The following is a 20,339-nucleotide window of genomic DNA, read 5'->3' as shown; positions in this document are numbered from 1 at the left end:
CATGCTTTCTGGGTTAATAATGTCCATAATCCATAATGTTTTCTGATGCTATTCTATGAAATTATAAGATTTTTCAGAATTGACATTTTGACTCAGTTCATATTTAAATATGTACACTACCGTTCAAAATGTTCTGGTCAGGTTTTTTTTCTTTTAAAGAAATTACTACTTTTATTCAGCAAGGTTGCATTAATATTGAAGTAAAGACATTTATAATGTTACAAAAGATTTCAATTTCAACAAAATAAATGCTGTTCTTTCGAACTTCTATTCTTTAGAGATTTAAAAAAGTATTACGCTGTCCACGAAAATATTAAGCAGCACAATTGTTTTTAACATAGATAATAATATAAAATGTTTCCTGAGCACCAAATCAGCATATTAAAATAATTTATGAAGGATCATGACACTGAAGACAGCTTTGCAATCACATGAATAAATTATAGGAATTACATTATAAAACTTATTCAAATAAAAAGTGTTTTTTTTTTTATTGTAATAATATTATATTAGTATAAATGTTTTACTGTATTTTTCATCAAATGAATGCAGCCTTGGTAAGCATAAGAGACTTCTTTCAAAAACATAAAAAAACAAAAAATCTTTCTGACCCCAAACTTTTGAACGAGAGGGTAGTTTTCACAGAAATATGCAAATTGTGATTAAGCTAATGCCTATGAAATAGCAAAGTAGAATAGATTGTGATTTAAGAGCAGAAGTTAGGCCACCTTTACGATACTAATCTGGCTTTAAGTCAGTCAAATGGCTTTGAGGAGGAGTATCAGTATTGATATGATCAGTGATTTCATGGTCTCTGTGCAGTAAAGTGCTTATCTTCTCATTCATATCTCCATGCCCATTTCCTTCATTAGGCTCTATCTGGAGAATTGGTATCCATCTGCTTTACAGGACGATACTTCACATGTGCCAATGTCCTACTGAGCTCAATATGGCATGGGGTGGCTGCAGGCGACTGGACAATCCAAAGCAGTGGATTAACAGCAGTTGAGAAATTCACATTCTCAGCGGAGATGTTAACGTGAGAGAATAGCGTGAAGGAGAGAGGAAGAGTTTGAGCCTTGATCTTGCTTTAAGTGCAAAAGAACCTGCAATGTGAGGCAGAGTGAAGTCAGAGATTGTGACCCAACTGAAAGGTTTTCTTTTATGGGCTACATATCCTGTTGGTTAAAGATCTGGACTGATGCTCAAAAGACCGCAGCTAGAACCTTGCAAGGGGCCGATCCTAGAGCGATCGCCGTTGTGTCCTTGATAAAGGCACTTTATCAGATTGCATTAGGGAGGCTTTCTTTGTAACTTCTCTTTATACTTTTTGCCACTTTTATCAATAGACATACAGCCTGGCCAACACTGGGAATCTGGGGTTCAATACACAATATGAAAAAATAAATAAAACAAAGAATCACTGATAACACATTACAATAAGGTTCAATTTGTTACCTTTTTTTTTTTAGGTATCTAACAATGAAGAAAATATGACTTTGACATACATATTATATATATATATATGTATATATATATATATATATATATATATATATATATATATATATATATATTTGAGAGATACATACAGCATATATATGGCTTTTCTTTCTTCAGATGAACACAAGCAGGATTTTTTGAAATACAATCCATCTTTGTCCATATAATGCAAATATTAGTATTTCACTTCAGAAGACACTGATTTAACAACTGGGGTTATATGAGTTGCCGTTATGTTTGCTTTGACGCATGAACTGTAAAAGTCCTGTTCACTTGCATTTTACGGACCCATAGAGATGGATTTTTTTTTTAAGAAAAATCTTTGTGTTCATCTGAAGAAAGTAAGTCGTATACTTCTAGGATGGCATAAGGCTGAATTAATGATGAGAGAATTTTGGATGGAGCTTCCCTTTAAAATGTATATGTATTAGCAAATGTAGAAGTTAACATTAAGATAAATAGATGCTGTAAAACTCCTGTTCATGTAAGTTATTGAATTAAGTTGCTGTTAAAGAAAAAAAAAAAACTCTGAAAACAAGCAGATTTATCATAGATAAAGCAGAAATACCAGAAATATCCAAATATTGTGTTGGACAGTGGGTGCCTTTGAATCAAAAAGGTTGAGAACCACTGCTTTAGAATGAGATGCCTAAATGTGCTGTTGAAGTGAGTCATGCAACAGTCATTAGATGCTCATGTTATATTTAGTGTTGTGTCAAGCAGAATGAGAGAGACCCACTGGAGACATTGTAGTGATAATTGAAGCAGGTGCTGTTGAGGCTGCAGGGCTCTGTCTGGGTGCTGTCTGGACACACTCTGTCAGCCACTGGGGGGCGCAGCATGTGTCTCGTCCTCATCCTCACTGAGCTTTCATTACATGGCTAAAAATAAATACAATTAAAATGTCAAGAGGGCTTTGATGCCAAACACATCAAAGTCAAGACACTTCTTTAAAAAAAAGTGCATATGCATAGGCAAGCTGAGGAATAACTGCTGTGCTATGTCATACTGCATTGTAAAAAGAAAAGAAAAAACCCAGCAGTCAGGCAGCCTCATAGTCTTGCGGTGCTAAGTGCACTGTTAGAAGCTGTTAGGCTGCAGGCAGCAACTAATCTGCATCTCCATCACTGTTAGACGCTAATGAGACCCTTTAAATGGCTAGCTGGCCATGTGCATGTATCTTACTATTGGGGAGGCTGATCATCAGCAGGCGCTCTATTCGGCTAGTGCCATATATTTGTGCACCCAGGTTTTTTGGGAACATTTCATAATTATGTAAAACCGAAACTAATTAAACAAGCTCAATCACCGAACCCTGGTGTTTGACATGTTCGCAGTGCTGGCTGAGCGCTTTGACATAGCGAAGAGAATAAACATTGCTTGGAACTGAGACTGCACAAGGTAGAATTGCGATCTAATGTGATTAGTGTAAAGACCAAATTATGCTGAAATGGCTTGGCAGTCTTGTGTAGGTTGGGCAGAGCCAGGATAATTCATCTAGTTTGTTTCTGATTTGTTGAGTACGAATTGAAGCGCTGTTTGCACTTCAATGAGTCAGCGGTCCAATGGCAAATTGTATCTAGGGTAACTTTTTATGCACAACATTAATTAGAATAACAAATGCTTCATTACTACTGGAGGTTCATCTGCATACTGATTTCAGTTGTCTCTGTGTTCACCATTTGAAATTTCGCCGCAGGAACTCTGGAGAACTGTATGAAGATTTGACTTGCAAGACAGAATTAATGTGAAATATTCAAATAGATGCAAAATATCTTGACACCCTTATGTCATGGCCCGAGCTCAGAAAGAATCGTGAAAAAATATACTGTAAAACATTTCTGTTCTTAATTCACAGACTGAAATGATCTCTCTAGAGGCAAATTTTTATGAACTTATAAACACCAGTGCATAATTTTAACCTATAAAACAATGTCAACACAGCAGGCTTGCTGAAGACAGCTTAGAGCAGTATGATTGCTGGTCAAATGCTAGTGGAACATGTCCATAGTTAATATACTGTAATGATCTACACCTGAACTCAATACTGACTAATAAACTGACACGCATGAGTAAAAGACACTTTGGGACTAGAGCTGCACACAGTATATTGTTACGATTTTAGGAATTTCATTAGTATTGGTATATATATATATTTTTAATATATATTTTAAATTAATATCCTAATATCTTTGCCATCATCCAGCGCTCATTAAATCTCTAATAATCAACAATGTTGACCCATCCCTTACCCATATCCCACCTCAATAGTCTTTGCCATCATCCAGCGCTCATTAAATCTCTAATAAAAAACACTGCATGTAATTACAGTATTATTTCTACTTATAACAATGGTTGACCCATCCCTATAAACACAATAAGTACATTCTACTTATTTTTTGATGTACAGTATGTTGTAAGTAGTTTTGGACAGTTATTTATGTTTTATTGGTTTTTTTGCAGTATTGTCTTAAGTGTCCAAAACTACACAAATACTTTCTGGGGCCTCTGTATGCTGGTCCTTGCATCACAGTTGGCTCAGAATGTTGCTGGATTTTTAAATTGTGCCTTGGGGATAAAAAGGATGTCTTACTATTGAACAGGTGCTCCATTGACTCCACTGGGACATCACACAGTCATTAGGGCATGGCAGGACGCAGGTCTGAGCTTGGAGAGGGATTTCTTCCAGGTCGCACAGGGTCTCATTCACACTGCTAACCAGATCCCCACTGTCACGCCTCACACACCTGTCACAGCGAAAGAACAGCAGAATGAGGATGTGGAGGACCAGGGTGTCAGAATGGAGCAGGTCGTGACCCTTAAGAGAAGCATCTGTGATGGGGTTACTCTGTAAAAACCTGTCCTTGCTTACCGAATCTTGCGGCTTTGGACACCCTCACCACAGGCTGGCAGCTCGTCCACTGTGTTGATGGTGCAGACTGACCAGGGGTCTCTTACCCACTCGTACTGACCGCACTCACTTCGACAGGGCACAGCCTCATACACCTACAGACACACAGAGACAGCAATAATGCGCTGATTACAACAAAATCCATTTAAATATAATGTGATATTGAAGCTTGCATGACTTATCTCAAGCATTAGGGTGGTTAACATGAACCAGAAAAGCTTGAGCATATTCAAAAAGTCTAACAAAGAAATGTATTTAAGAAATTTGTAATCTCTTTTCTAATAATGAGATTCCTTGTAGACGTTAGACCATCTATAATCTGATGCAAACAAAAATAAGGCTGTGAGGGATAGAGATAAAGTCTGTTTAATGGTTCTCTTGTAAGAACTTTATCCACTTTTTTTAGAAAAAAATAATAATAATAAAAAATCAATATGTACAGGTATTTATATAATCTCTACTCATTTTACAATGGAATGCCATGCAATACAGTGGGAAGAACATTGAACAAGTATTGATCAATTTGTTTGGGCTCACAATTATGGATTTTGATTAAAAAATTGCAGAAATGAAACAAATGCAATCTGCTGCTAATAAAGCACCAACTGGTTGAATTTGCATTAATCCAGTAGCCAAATAACTTGACCTTTATCCTTCATGGTCAAAAAGACTCCTCAAAAGTGGCTGCCCTGTGTTTAAGGAGGAAAACAGCCCTTCAACATCGACGATTAATTTGAAGTCAGGTTTAGGCCTTTTGTGGTATGAAATACCCACATTCATAATTGGGTCAATTTCTGATCAACAAAATAAAGTCCTGCAAACATGATACTCATTGCATATTCTATTTCTGTTTTATATGTCACATTACAGAAGAAAATTGTTGACGAACATCATGTGTTGTTTCTCACAACACTCTTTTTAGTTTGCGTCAGATGTGTGTCTGCTCTGATTATGCTCAATTTGTTTTGCGGCTGGTGACTGGTGAGAGATTTGCAGCAGGCTTTTTGATGTGATGCATGTAGGGTATTCTCCTGCTTCTTAACTTCAATAGACATGATTTCATTCATAAATGAGTCCAGAAGCCAAACACTGCAGTTACGAAATATTTAGCAATCAAACCAACAAACCTTGTAAGAAAGTGGCTTATGAAAACAGTGAACAAATGAGACTGTACATTATAGCTTCCTCCCCAAGGGGATATACAGACCCTAACACGTGCTCTCAAAATATCCCATCTGGCCCTGCAGCTGCTAAAAGCCCCATCAGCGCTCTCCTCGTCTCCTCTAGTCTCTCCTCGTCTCCTCTCCTCTCCTTTAATGAGTGTCATTGAATTTCCAATTACAGTAATCAAACAAATGTTAAGACGATGCTCAAGATGTGAGAAGTGAGTGAAAAGATGATGAATGAAATTGGCAATGAACCTACTGAAGCATTAAAAAAAGGGAAATTTCATTAACCTAGACAAATATCAAGCTCTAAAACATGACAATATCAAGAAATGAAATTGCCATGTTAAGAAACATTCATTAATTCAGCAGCACTGATCAGTTTTAGTTAAAAGCCCTTAATGGGGAAAGTCAGTTTTACAGCGCCTGACAGTTTTTCTATGAGGCTACAATAAATATGCAACCTGCCATCTGAATTCTACAATTCAAAGGCAGCGTTTGGTTATGGTATATTAAAGAACGGTTCTCATCTGTTCTTTAAATAGCACAAATATAGGATTCTATCCCCCTTCACAGCAACTTTCACTGTCTAGCTCTCAAGTGGAGGTAATATTTTAAGGAAAATAAACCAGCTATGCTGCTCACAGGTCAGCTCCTGTAACCTCGTGGAGGATGTAGGTACTCTGGGCTGGATAATGAAGTCCCCTGATCCTTCTCAAATGTCAGTTGAAGGGCCAGAGATGACATGAAAACGTACTTCATTCTAATTCAAATCTCAGTCAGCCCGTGATCAAAATACACTAGTGCTCCTCTTATTCAGAGGAGGGCTGGGGCCACGGAGGCCAGCGGGGCAGTGGGGTTAACAGATGCACAGGGAGAAACACAGAATGAGGCACTGACCTGAGCCTTTGAAGATGTCCGTATTAGCAGTGCATGACAGGCAAAGGAGAAAGAAGAGAAATGATATATATATTAGTTTTGAGCTTTAACTTCGCCTGTGCAATAGCCTGTTGCTGTCTGGACTAACTAAGTACTGTAGCTCCCTTCAACAGATTATAAAAGTATAGAAGAAATTTTATGCAGATTTTCTAGCTTTGTGTGTGTGTAATTATGAAGGATGAAGATGAATACAGTAATGATCATGGTAAGCTGCCAGATTGAAAATGTAATTAACTTTCTAAATTGCATAAATATTCAAAAGTCTAGAAAATAATTAGTGTTTTACACTAGAGGAAAGCTGACCAAAACTTTAAACTTAAAAGTTTTTGAACTTAACATACTGTTTAAAATTACAATAAATATATTGGGACACTTTCATAGTTTACATGATAAATTATAGTAGTGGTTATTCTACTAGGACACCTGTGTGAAATTGATGATCAAATCACCGCAAGAACAGTCAATGCAAAAATGGCTCTGAAAGGTGAAGATATTTTTGAGGAAAGGAACATTGGTTTGTAGATGACTCTTAGTTTGATATTTTCTATCTAATGCAAAAACACTAATTTTTAAGTGTCCAAATGTTGTTTCAGGCCACTGTAAACATGAAATACACTTTATACATACATTTTCAAGAGTTTTAATATTAATATATATTTTAAAGTTCAATAATGAAAAACAGTTTAAATGAAAATATTTAAACATTCAATGATTTTTAAAAATATTTTATGGAATGTACAGACAGCATATGTATTTTTAATAAAATACCGCAAGATATTGTATTCTGCAAAGTTCTGATATCATATTATTCATACAGTATATTTTGACTAACAACAAGATACTTATAAATGAGGGCTAAAATTGTTGTGCATAGTGGGTCAAAGCAGTACTAAAAGAGCACAAAGCAAACACTGAGTGGATCCACAGTGCATGTAATTTATGCACACCTCCATTCAGCACACAGAACTCTAACATGAGAGCAGCATTTACACGAGCAGCAGAGACAGCAGTGGTAAGCCTAGCAGGCAACTCTTGACTCTATAAATCTCTTTAAGTGTCACAGCCTGACTGAAACTTTAAACAGATTGGGCCATTACTGTCTCCTGGCCCCTGGAATCAGACAAAACAATCGGGGTACACTAAAACACAGGGAGATAAATGCTACCACGGTGATGGTTTCTAATACACTTAAGATGATGTTCTGATATTGAAACGCTGATACAAGGCAAAAATGGAAGACAAAATAAAAGGATGAGATTTCAGGAAATACCGGTGGCTAAAGGGCAGCCCTAGTGTGCTCACACTGAAGCTCTAAAACAATGTTTTAGGACATCCCAAGACTATAAGTGATTTTATCTGACAGCTGCCAATAAAATATCCGAGAAAACTTAAATGGAATGGGATTAACAAAAGTTATACAAATGCACTTTAAAGTCCTTTTTTTCAATGATTTTTGTAGAAGTGTGAGAGACTTGAGAGTAATGCCAGATGGCAAGATTGTCAGTCCAGATTAACTTAATTTCCTTTGTTCTTTGCACAAAGGTATTAGAGCTTCCCAAACTTCAGAGGGGTAAGGCCCCCCAAAAACATAGCAAAAGCTCCATAGGGGTATTGACCGCCTTAATGTTAGCAAAATATAGATTAATTGTACATAGATATATTTAGATATATTTATATATAAGATTTATATTTTATTTATCTATTTATATTTTCAAACTGAATTATGAAATATCTTATTTCTCACCTTTATAGATTATGATCTATAGTGGGCGATGGTCAAAGTAACCTAATAATGTAATACACATAAAAAACCTGTCTGTTTACTTAATTAACAGATATGGGTGTCATGCCATAGCATATTTTTAATACGACTGAGTTTAACATTGCAAGTTAATGCGAATAATAACATTGCAAGTTACATTATCAAAGAACATTTTCACTGAAAGTCTAGTTCAAGCACTCTCAAAAACTTCCATTAAAATTATTGACGTTTTTTTTCTCATTGGAATATGTAAATTGATTATACGTCTGTTGTTGTTGTTGTTGTTGTTGTGTTTTATTCTGAATGATTATATTAGGTTATTTGTTATATGTTAAAAATAATAAAAAGTTGATTAAAAAGAATCACTGAAGCTGTTTTAAATTTGATGTTGATTTTTTTTAGATTCGTACACATATTTGCACTTTGTTGTTTCTGATGAGAGAATTCGCCAGAAAGAGTTATTCAGTCAGCGAGCGAGTGAAGAAAACGCCAGCATTTTAGCAATGACTCATCTGAACACCTCTGATTGGTCATTGCATTCATAAGCTCAACAGCATTGTGTGTGTGATTGGTTATAATGCAGAGCTGTACAAACACTTCTGTCTCTGGCTCAGCACCAGCCAGTGAACGCAGATTTGAATTTAGCAGCTGATGATATGATGCAGTGAACGATCTAATCACAATGGTGTGATTGTATTGAAACTGTATTTAATATAGAAAATATTAATCTGCATTTTTTTTTTTGTCTTTTGGAAGCTGCATTCAAAATCCACTTGGCTCAAAAATCTGTGGGAAAATTATTTCACAGTATTACTATTCTATTGCATTTTTATTCAAATAAATGAATTTTCAACACAAAAAATTCTCTGAAACTGTGAAGGAGTTTTTATAAACAAACAATTTTACTACTAATTCGATCATTTAAAAGACTTTACACACACACACACACGCACACATTTTTAAGCGATGATTAATACCTCTCATACCTCTATATTAGTCCTTCATTCATTGCAGATTCAAACACTACACAGCTATTCATTCTAATACCAAGAGCTTTCATTGGATTTAAACTCAAGTGTTACATTTCTGACCTTTTTTCCCAACAAGGGGATTCCATAGCTATCAGATGACAAGTGACCATTTATTATTTATATCATCACACAGTTCTCGTTTCGTTATTCTAATTAGTTGATAAAGTGATGGCTAACCTTTGTATCATAGCTAAATGCTTCAGGCCATCTGGACTGCAGGACTTTCACAAAGCTGGAAAGACTCCAAGAGCAAATTGAGCACCACATCACCGGAGACCAAACAATATGCATATTCAGAACGACTGTGTGATACAGAAGATTATCAGAGGAGGAACAAGAGTGCGAACACCGACCACATGGGTTTTACAACTTTTAACTGAAGTTAAAAGTTAGTAGGCTGTCAACAGACTATTCATCTTCTCAATCTGCCATTTCGAGGTTTCCAGCTCCAGTCAGGTCTGCTGTAGACTGGAATGCTTTTTGGTGTCTATTAATGGATTGTTTGCAAATATTTTCTCAATTTTTCAATTTACACCATTCTACGCCATGTGAAATAATTCCGCCCAGGTCATGTGATTTAGCAGCATGAACTCCAGAGGTTTGACGTCACTGAATTTGAATTTGGGTTCTGTATACATGATTTGATTAATAATTAGATTTAATTTAAGAGTGAATAACTACTTAAGTTTCACTGCATGCATCATTCAGAGGACTTGAATCAAGTTGCTTGGATTACTTTTACAGTGCTGCTGAGATGATGGGAATGCAAACTGAAAGCTTTCTACATATATTATAAAGCTCCTTAATGTGAAAAATTACAGAAACAAATTCCATCTGCCTTGGTTGTGTGGCGATAAATAAAGATTCGATGACACTAATCTAATGCTAGCATTGTCACTGCGAGCAAGGAATCTTTCACCCTTTTACGCCTCATCTTGTTGAAATGTTCTCTGATTATAAATGAGTCTAAGCGCAATTCAAGCTCATAGGATAAATAACAGCTCCTCTGGCATCAAACACATTTGAGAGAGTGTGTGAGAGAGATGCTGAGAAACGCTGTGGGCCACTCATTGATGAAGTGAAGCAGCTTTTGCCCAAATCAAAACATCAATCTCCAAAGACCTCTCTGCTAAACAAACCTCCAAGTCAACAACTTGACAGGGAGTATGAAAGCATAACAGCTGTTTCGCCTAGTCATTCGCCACAAATACAGTACATTTTCCCACAGTTGGAAATGCCAGATATACACACAAAACCTAAAAGAAAAACGTATTGATTTTGTTGTTTTCAATAAAGGAAGCTGTGATTGTTTCAGCATGGGGGCAGAGCACCGCAGTTATGGCCATAACCAGCAAGAAGCAACATATTTTGCCCGAAATGCACTTGAAAACTGTGACACATATCATCATCTGTAAGTGGCTGAACTCTGTGCCAATTATGGAGGCGGCAGTGAGGGGGAGAGCAGCTTTCATCTGCTTATTTCCAGTTAACAAAAGAAAATGTCATACACTTTTAACCAGTCAGTCTCAAGAGCCTTCCTTTATATGAACCCCCAATCAAAAAAAGATCAAAACAAGCCAATCGAAACAAGTTTAACTCTGAATTTAACAGCATCAATAAATGTCCACCACATAATAATATATATGATTAATAATTATATATATATATATATATATATATATATATATATATATATATATATATATATATATATATATATATATATAATATATATAATAATTTATCTACATTACCATTAAATTGTTTTGTTTTAAAGTCTCTTTTGCTCACCAAGGCTGTTTGTATTTCATCTAAATAGAGTTTTTTTTTTTCTCTCATAAAATTCTGGTAAATGTAATGTTCATTGGCCAAAAAAATAAATAAAGTTAGTTTATTAAATACGATGAAATACATATTTAAGCATAAGCATATTTGGTAACACTTTATAGTAAGGTTAATCAGATAATGTTAGTTCATTGCTTTAGTTAACATGAACTAAGAATGAACAATACTTCTAGCATTTATTTAATGTTAATTTCAACATTTACTAATGCATTATTAAAATCAAAACTTGTACTTGTTAACATTAGTTAATGCACTGTGAATTAACATGAACTAACAATGACTGAAAATCATTTAATTTCAATTCAAATTTCAATTTTACTACTATTTATATTGTAAATAAGAGAGAAGGAAAACACAGAACACAGATAATTATCTGCATAAGCAACACAGTTCAATATTAAGAACCTGAATGTTAAGCACTGCACCGTGTTGCCAACAATAGGTAGCTTTGTAAACTAATCTAATTATAATTGTAACATGCTGTAATATGATAAAAATCTGTGTGCACAGAAGTATAATGTCTTTGTGAGGTTTAACAACAGACTTTCATCATATTTCCCTACGCAGTTGTGCATATAATCTTGAGCACTCACAGCATACAAAAGCATGACAAGATGGTTTCTCAAAAGTCTACTTCCGAGCTAAAGCCGTGCTTCATTTAGAAGCTGTGGGAGAGGCAGAAATGTTTTATAGGGAGACTGGTTTCTAAGCACAGATTTACAGAGGTTGTTAAATTATGCAAGCCTTGTGAACATAGGCTCATCTCATCAGCAGAACAACTTGCCTCAGCGCACATGATGGCTACCATATGGTACCCAGCTCTGGAGGTGGGCAAGAAGAATGTTCTTTACACAGCGAATCTAGCAGAGAGCCCTCCGCTCCAGGTAAAACAGACTTCATACTTCAACTGCACCAGCCCTGAGGAGAACTGCATCTGTTGCAACTGATAGAAACACCATTTCCCACACTTAGTAATGAGGATCCTACACATTAAAGTGAGAGCCAGAAAATTACATGTCACTAGCAATTCAGAAACATGGACTATTTCACACAAATGAGTACAAGTCATACACAGTACGTGAGGTTCATATTGCTATGCACGGCACTGAAGTACATGAAGTTATTTATAAGTGGAGCAAGGAAATATCAATGTAACAGAAGTGCTCTCAAATCATGTTCAAGTATCTAAACAAACCAATGAAATTGCTGTTCGAAACCAAAGACAGCTGCCTGCCATGGTCAGTCAATGACTAAACAGAGATTGTTTGAGAAGGCTCCCAATCAGGCTTCTAATGCCACATAATGTGATAATCTACAATAAATTTGTTAAGAAAATATCCATCCTTCCTTCCTTCAAGGAGCTTATGTTCAAAAGTACATCTACTTTCATTATTTGGTAAAGAGCAGCCTGTACATTCTGCCAAAATAACTCCTTTTGTGCTCCATGGAAAGAATGTGTTTCGAGTGACATGTGAGTAAAAACATGGTGACATCCTTATAAAACAATCGCTAAACCAATCAAATTCTTTTTTAAGGTGGTTATTAAGAATCATGAGCGAGTGGCACTAATGTGGCCAGTTCCCGTACAGTTCAGTTTTCAGATCAGTAGTAAGACACAGCGTATGAACGACGTCCCTTGACGCACAACCTCTTCCCACTCCCATCACAGTGGCTGATCATCTGTACAGCATGAGGAGGTGAGATAAGAATATCAATCTCATCTCTGTCGAGTGAATCACTGTGGGCAATGGTGCAAACATCTGGAAACATCTGGAGAAGGTTGCACATCATCCCGCCTCCCACTGGCGTCGCTGACTGCAGACAGTCACAAGGCAAAGACAGTCAGAATCATCAGCATTTATTGGCATAATGAGATGGAACACTGCATGTCCTCGATTGATGCATGGTAAGCTGTACTACTACTTAAATAAGTTGTCCTTCCAGGGAGGAGAAAGAAAATGAGGGAAAACTAGAGCGTTGGGTTCTCACTAACAGCTGTGAGCTACAGGATGAAGGTGCTGCAGACTTACTCCCATGTTATGTCGTTATAGGACGAGCATCTCAGGCAGCCGATCAATAGATAAGTGGTGGAAAGACAGCTCTGGTCTTGAACATGGTCAGCTGTTTACTAGTCAGAAAGGGAGCTGGAACTCTAGTGATTGTGACAGGCCTCTCCGAGCCTGTAATACCTGAAAGTCTAAATAATGAATGAATGCAGAGCGCTGCCCTGCTCTTTGACTCACGGCAGAAAGCTGCACTGGGGAAAGTGAGGATTGCTTGTTAAAGGCAGAGGCAAGGCAGCCAGAGACAGATTATCAAAGACACATAACAAGCCAAAGCTCACAAGGAACAAGGCGTGTTAACAAAGTTTCCTTACCTAGTCCCGTTCCAAACAATTTACCTAAAGAGAATATGACATCAAAGCCCACTCCAGACAGTAATCTGATCTGCTGCAAAAGAATGCATTTGATGTGACAATACTGAAATGTCAATTAAAGTGTTGCTAATGCACAACCTGATTTTTTAGGAAAATGTTTACCAGTCTTGAATTACAATTTGAATGCTTTCAACATGCCGCTCCGATCCGTAAACTCCACTAATAAGGTTTTCGATTCTTCTTGGACCAGTAGTTTTAACACAAAGACATTCACTCTGCTTTTCTTATACTCCCTGACTTACTCTCCAGCCCTTAGAATAGAAAAATCCCTAGGAATCAGAGAATAAAATAAATGTATGACACATAAAATGATAATAAATGTTAACATTTATAAATTGTTTGTCTTTAACCCTCTGGAGTCTAAGGGTATTTTTGGGGCCTGGAGAAGTTTTGTCATGCCCTGACATTTGTGCTTTTTTCAGTTTCTTATAAATATCTAAATGGCTAAAGTCTAATCTCACTGTAATCAGCACAAACTGGGCTATAATAATATGTGAGCAGCATGTATGTACATGATTGTGTTTTTGAGAAAAAAAATGTTATGCGTGGTTAGTGAAAAACTAAAAATGTTAAATCACTTGCATAAAAGCTTCTGCCAAATGCTTGAAAGTGTAAAGAAAAAATGTAGTATTCTCTCAAATTTCAGAATCAGAACAGTTGCAACCGATAAATATGCTCAGATATATCAAGATACCACAGACTGCATTCAAAATTCAGAGATTTCAATATGAACTCCAACATTTCCCATCAAACCCTTCTGAGAACTCCATTAAGTCTTCTGAGTTATAAGAGGGCATCCTCAGAGCGATACAATTTTCATCAGGGTCTCTCTCAAACTCTCAAACACATTCACACACACAAATCCACTGTGGCTTTGGTGGTGACTTTCTACCATACTTATGAAAAAATCTCAATCTCCACACCTTTGCAGTGTGGGGCTCTTCAAAAACCACCAGCTGCATAGCCTCTCTGCCAAGACCACAAAGCGGCCGTTTGCAAAATGTTAACAGTGAGAGTTCACCTCCCCAAAAGATTGGAGGGGGCATGAGCCAAGGCAAACTCTGCCTTTAGCAAAGGGGTATTTTGAGTCCTGTTAAACAGTGGGTCCATAAAAGTTGTTAGTAGGCACTTAACCATCTGTAGACACAGCAGCAAAAGTATGCATTTGAATATTTTTCACGCACACTGCCTCATCTGCATACTGACCTCTAGAAACCAGTGTGTCCTCTGCAGCCCACTGCAGCACACAGCACATTTATAATATGATTTCCCTTTAAAGCAAGACCCATCTGGGAATCTGTCGCAAATGTACTCATAGACGAATGTACCTTGCTTATGCTATTTTTACGTTTTTTGCAGATGCGGTGATGTCTAATTCAGACTCAAACAATACCCTTACTCATGCATAAAGCACATCATTAATGACCAAATAAGCATTTCTATCACCAAGATCGAAAAATATATATGTGTGCTTTAGCAAGATAAAGACTGGCAGACAGTGTTTAACACACTTGTACAAACTGTCCTAACTAGCTGACGGTGAAAGGAGGAGAGGAGAGACCACAAAAAGACAGTCTGCGCTAATGGGCATGTTTTTCTGCAAAGAGCACAAATCTACAGCAATCAGGAAGAGTATTTACACGGACACTTGTAAGCACCTTTGTGCTGTCTCGCTGTGAGAGATGAACTATTTAAAGGATGAGGAGATGGTGTTTGTTCATATTTTAGCTTTGAGGCTGAAGTACATTCGGTAAACTGTACTTAATGAAGAGGCATGCATTAACCGGTGAAATGGTAATGAGTTGAATGTTAACCGTGCTGAAAATGCTAAATGTTTCTCTAGGCGGCTTAAATATATTCTATTGGGGATATTTCAGGCATTCAATAAAAATGGATGTGTTAAAGGCCCTAAATGAAACAGTTTACATGAGCGATTATCTGAATCATGATGCCTGCGATCATAGATGCTAACGATTCTCATTATACTCGTTTCACACTGATGATCCACCATATGGCGGTGGAAGCCTACAGAGATACTATTTTCCTATTGGGACCGCACATCTCACCTGATTCTTCAGGTCTAGTTTGGGGCATGGCCGCCCGCCATTGAATGGCTTCTCCCGTAGCCATTTGGACCTGATTTTCAGCCCGCTGCCACAGGAGGCGCTGCAGGCTGACCACGGCGACCAGTCGCTCAGCTTGCAGTCCAGAGGGCAGGGTATGTGGCAGACCTCCTCCACCAGACCTGCGAAAGAGCATGTAGAACAATCAGAACGGCCGAGCCCCTGCCATTCAACATCACGCTAATAACGTTAGCGGAAACACCTGGTGCCGATGCTGAGACCTCCGTCTAATTTACACTGACAGTTCAGGGCACCCCACAGCTTCCTATTTGACTAATGACTGCTTGCCTTCCCAGCGGAGGAAAAATTACTTGGCTCTTTACTGAGAGAGAGAAAGAGAGAAAAAGGAGATAGACGAACCTGATTCACTGCAGCTGTCTGGGCTAACCAGGTGGGCTTCATGGTCCAGACAGACCACGGCACGATAACGCAATCCCTGACCGCAGTCACGTGCCTCTCGCCGACCCCTCCATCCCTGGAGGGGTCCTTGTGCTGGGGTTTCCGATAGGATACAAGATGACCAATTACCATATGGCTGAGAAACAAACTCCTCACACGGACAGGGCTCGGACTCCACCAGAGGGTACAAGTCTTCCCGCTGACAGCGGTCTTGTTTTCGGCTCCGACCTAAAAATGATGAGAAAATAGATGGAGAGCCAGAAAGAAAGATGGAAGAAGAGAGAGGCTAGTCATCAGAATTTTAGGTGCCATTTGGATGAAACATTCAGACTGCACTCTGGTAGCCTATGTGTGTAATATGCTTATCGGTCTTTGAAAATTATTAAAACATTAATGATGTCTGGATAACTGGACCATTATTCATTCTGCTGTCAACTGTGGACTGCTAAGTGCCACTGCAAACATCCCCAGGGAACGATTAGAGAACTGTTCTGAGTAGACTGAAATAGAAATGCTTAGAGACGAGAGCAGGAGGCACAGAATAACTTCAAGCAAACATGCTGTTCTTTCAGCACATTTTATATGATTGCGTAGGGAATTCCAATCCAGCAGAGTTGAGATCCAACTTTAATTAAACACACCTAAAGGAGCTAATCAAAGTATTCTACTAGAAACTTCCAGGCATGTACTGGAGCTATTTAAGTCCATTTGGCATGGATGTTGTCCTCAAAGATATCTGATCAAAGTTCAAATTGTGTGAGGACTTTTGAGGGGGGGGGGGCAACCCTGCTCAACATTAAAGCTTATTAAACTTCAAAAGCAGCACACTTACAGTACTACACGATGTTACCATGTGTACCATTTGCCGTACTGTCAAACAGAAGTGGGCTCTGATTTAGATTTCCAGGAAATGAATGATCTGATAAATTCACATACCTTCAATGTACTGCAAGTTGCTTTGGATAGATTCTTCTCATTTTAAAAGGTTATTTGACCCCAAAATGAAAATTCTGCCATCGATTACTCATTTACATTTATGCATTTAGCAGTAACTTTTATCCGAAACAACAAACAAAAGAGGAACACAAGCGATATGTCAAAAAGCCAACAATAATCATAATATTCAATGCCAGTTATTAGACAAATAGATTAGAAATAAAGCTAGAATTACTCTCCTGTAATGAGTCTCCTACTCCACAAGACATTGGTTCATCTTCAAAACAATGATATTTTTAAATGAAACCTGAGCAATGTCTCTCCATTGAAAGTCCATTCACCAAAAACTATGACAATCAAATTTTGACCTTGGCTGTTTAACATATAAACACAGATCAAGGAACATACATAAAGCTCATCAAATATGTTAAACAGAAGCTGAACCTTAATTGCTTGACATGCAAGAACTTCACTGGTTCTTTCTGAAGCTCAAACGTGCTTGCATGACACTTTCAGAAGAGGGACAGAAATCTCTCAGGTTTCATTAAAACATCTTAATTTATGTTTTGAAGATGAAAGAAAGTCTCATGGGTTTGGAACAACATGAGGGTGAGTAAAAGTGGAAAATTGTCATTTTTAGGTGAACAAATAACCTTTTAACAGACTTACTCGCTAGTATGTTTTAAACATTTGGCACAAAGGTAAGCACGGGGTAATATACTGCATAACTCAAGATTATGAGCAATTAATCTATTTTTATAATAAAAACAAATCTCATAATGTGAAGAAAAGAATGGTACCAGTCTCATTCTAAACAACTTACAAAATACGTAAGAGCTGTTGGCTCACGGAGACCCAGATTCGGGTCAGATCTGGATTAAGTCCCAATCAAACCCACCCACTCTCTCACTCCTGTCTATTCTCACGTGTGTTTCACTGATGAAAAATAAACATACATAAATAAGAAATAAAAAATTCAACATCTAAACAAGATAACAGTTAAAAAGAGCAATAACTTGACAGAATATTTAGCAAAGCATTGAAGCACATTTATTTTTTAGTTTGCTTGGTCTTAAGTCTTCTAGGAGTGTGGGACTGAGAACTGAAACAACCAAAAGTGTCTTCCTTTCTCTCTTCAACATTTATTTTTTAATATACAAACATAGACCCGCAGCACTCACATGTTCAGTGGACCATATACATCTAATTTACCTAATGAGGAGAGAAATAAATCGATTTCACATCATAAAGGCTTCTGTTTAAGAGGCTATTAGTTCCTCTTTGCACACTTCACTTCCTGGAACATTTCAAATTAGTCATCATGTCCATTAGATATGATGAATATTATTAGGTTACATAAATAAAAGGATCTGTACATGAGGAGAGATGCTCCTTTATAGACGTACTGTCACTGACACTACAGACCAGCGTTCAACAGGGTCCTCAAACCTGTCAAGCATAATTCCTTCAGCGTGTCAAACCTGTGGGCCGCACCGGACAATTATGCATGGTCAAGCTGAAGAGCTGTGAAATATGATGCTTTGATGTACTGGATTCAGAAGCTTTTCGTTTTGTTGTTTGATTGAAGGATGCTGCTGTGTTGCATCAATGAGATCGGTGTGGTTTTGCTGACAGCTAAAGCTTTTAAGATAATGCTGATGAAAGATCATCTTCATTCATGATGCAATACTCAGTGGATTCATTCAGTCTCTGGTTGAGTCAAAAACTAAATTAGACTGTCTCACAGAATATATGATTACAGAGCTTTGCTCTTGTGTTTTAAATTAGCTGCACAGAGGATCAACCAAGAAAATCGGGAGTACTTGTTGCTGGGATTTACATGTGTCGTCTTATAGTTTATGCAAAATTGATTTATTTTTCATATATTTCTAAGGATACAGATTCAAGTATTTCAAATTTGTACAATAATTAACATATGTGCAAGTGTTTATGACTTTCTTTTATGCAACAGTTTAATATAGTTCAATACATAGTTACAGGATAAGTTTGGCAATTTTCAACCAACTTTGTATTGCTAATATGTTAGTATATGTAAACAAACAATGTGTACTCTTTCTCCATGTTACCTGCACTCAGATATCCCTGTATATTTGTCAGCAAAAGCTTGTGGGATGATGCAAAATGTGTCATTTTGCATCATCCGGCAGACTTTTGACAGCTCCAGGGGTTTTTAAAATGAAGTTCTGGATTTTTGTATTCCCGTCTGTAGACAGTCGGATCCGAAACTAAAAGAACATTATGTGTGTTGAAATTTTTGGCAAATGGAAGGCCATAGCCCTTTTCTATTTTCCCTACTTTCCCTACTTTTTTACTGATTAAAAAAAAAAGTGTTTCTACTGCATAGCCAAGTTTGCCAGTAGCGATTTCACCCTTTATTAATGAGCAAAGTAGAACTGTTGACTGCAGTGGTGGACAATAACATAGTAGTTTTACTTCATCACTGTACTGAAGTACATTTTTTGAAGTATCTGTACTTTGTCAGAGTATAGTCATTTTGAGAAACTCCATTCCAAAGCATAATATCAGACTTTTCACACTATACAAGTTAAAATTACTAACTACTCTTTGATCTATCAGTACTTTTTACCTTTAATACTTAAGTACATTAAATCCATTTAAATCCATCCAATACATTTGTACTTTTAGAGTACTTAATACTTTTACTGGACGTAATATTTTAATTGGGGTGTCTGCACTTGTACTCAAGTACTTGATATGTGTACTTCATCCACTACAGCTTGAGGGTCCCTGAGCAACACACAACAGAGCTGAACCTGAATAAATCTGTATAGAATAAATCCTGTTTCTGTATGAATCGGTTGAAAAAATAATTAAAAGACTCACTCATAAAAACAGTCACTTGTTTTATTTCTGATTGAATCAGTGTGGTTTAAACAAATCTGTTGAGTGAATGATTCTTTGACTCCCTCGTAAACATTTGATCTAAGGGTCTGTATCTGTCTGTCTGTATACAGTACAGTATACACAGAGAGAGTGAGAGATATGGACACGGTAACAGAGGTAGAGGCAAAGAGAAACGCACACTCTCACTGGTGTCCAGAAGCTTCCTGAGAAGTGTTTGCCAGCCTCCATCTGTTTTTTGGCGTACAGAGGCGGTCAGTGATAGAAAACAAGCTCTAACATTGTGAAATCTCTGTCAGTACACTGCAGCCTCACTGGCAATCTGCTCTCTGCTTTAGTATATGCATATGTATATAAAACAAACACACGCGCACTTTCCACAGCGACAATTCATTATTGATGAC

At 37.2% G+C, this 20,339-nt stretch overlaps 1 protein-coding gene across 3 annotated transcripts in view; it reads right to left on the bottom strand.

The window, feature by feature from the left end:
• LOC109075079 (thrombospondin type-1 domain-containing protein 7B-like) overlaps positions 1-20,339 on the bottom strand; it is a 178,654-nt gene that overhangs the window by 18,286 nt on the left and 140,029 nt on the right. For 2 of the 3 annotated variants that reach the window (XM_042763480.1, XM_042763479.1), the window contains 6 exons: positions 16,078-16,344; positions 15,661-15,839; positions 6,481-6,486; positions 4,376-4,509; positions 4,097-4,250; positions 2,243-2,384 (listed from right to left, as the gene is read on the bottom strand). In XM_042763480.1, the coding sequence (XP_042619414.1) occupies positions 2,243-2,384; positions 4,097-4,250; positions 4,376-4,509; positions 6,481-6,486; positions 15,661-15,839; positions 16,078-16,344 (882 nt within the window). The remainder of the gene's footprint in view (positions 1-2,242; positions 2,385-4,096; positions 4,251-4,375; positions 4,510-6,480; positions 6,487-15,660; positions 15,840-16,077; positions 16,345-20,339) is intronic. The other variant, XM_042763481.1, reaches the window with a different exon arrangement.

Source organism: Cyprinus carpio, chromosome A9 (genome assembly GCF_018340385.1).
Source record: "Cyprinus carpio isolate SPL01 chromosome A9, ASM1834038v1, whole genome shotgun sequence".
NCBI classification, from domain to species: domain Eukaryota; kingdom Metazoa; phylum Chordata; class Actinopteri; order Cypriniformes; family Cyprinidae; genus Cyprinus; species Cyprinus carpio.
The sequence above is the reverse complement of the archived record's forward strand: the minus strand, read 5'-3'. Positions and strand labels throughout refer to the sequence as shown.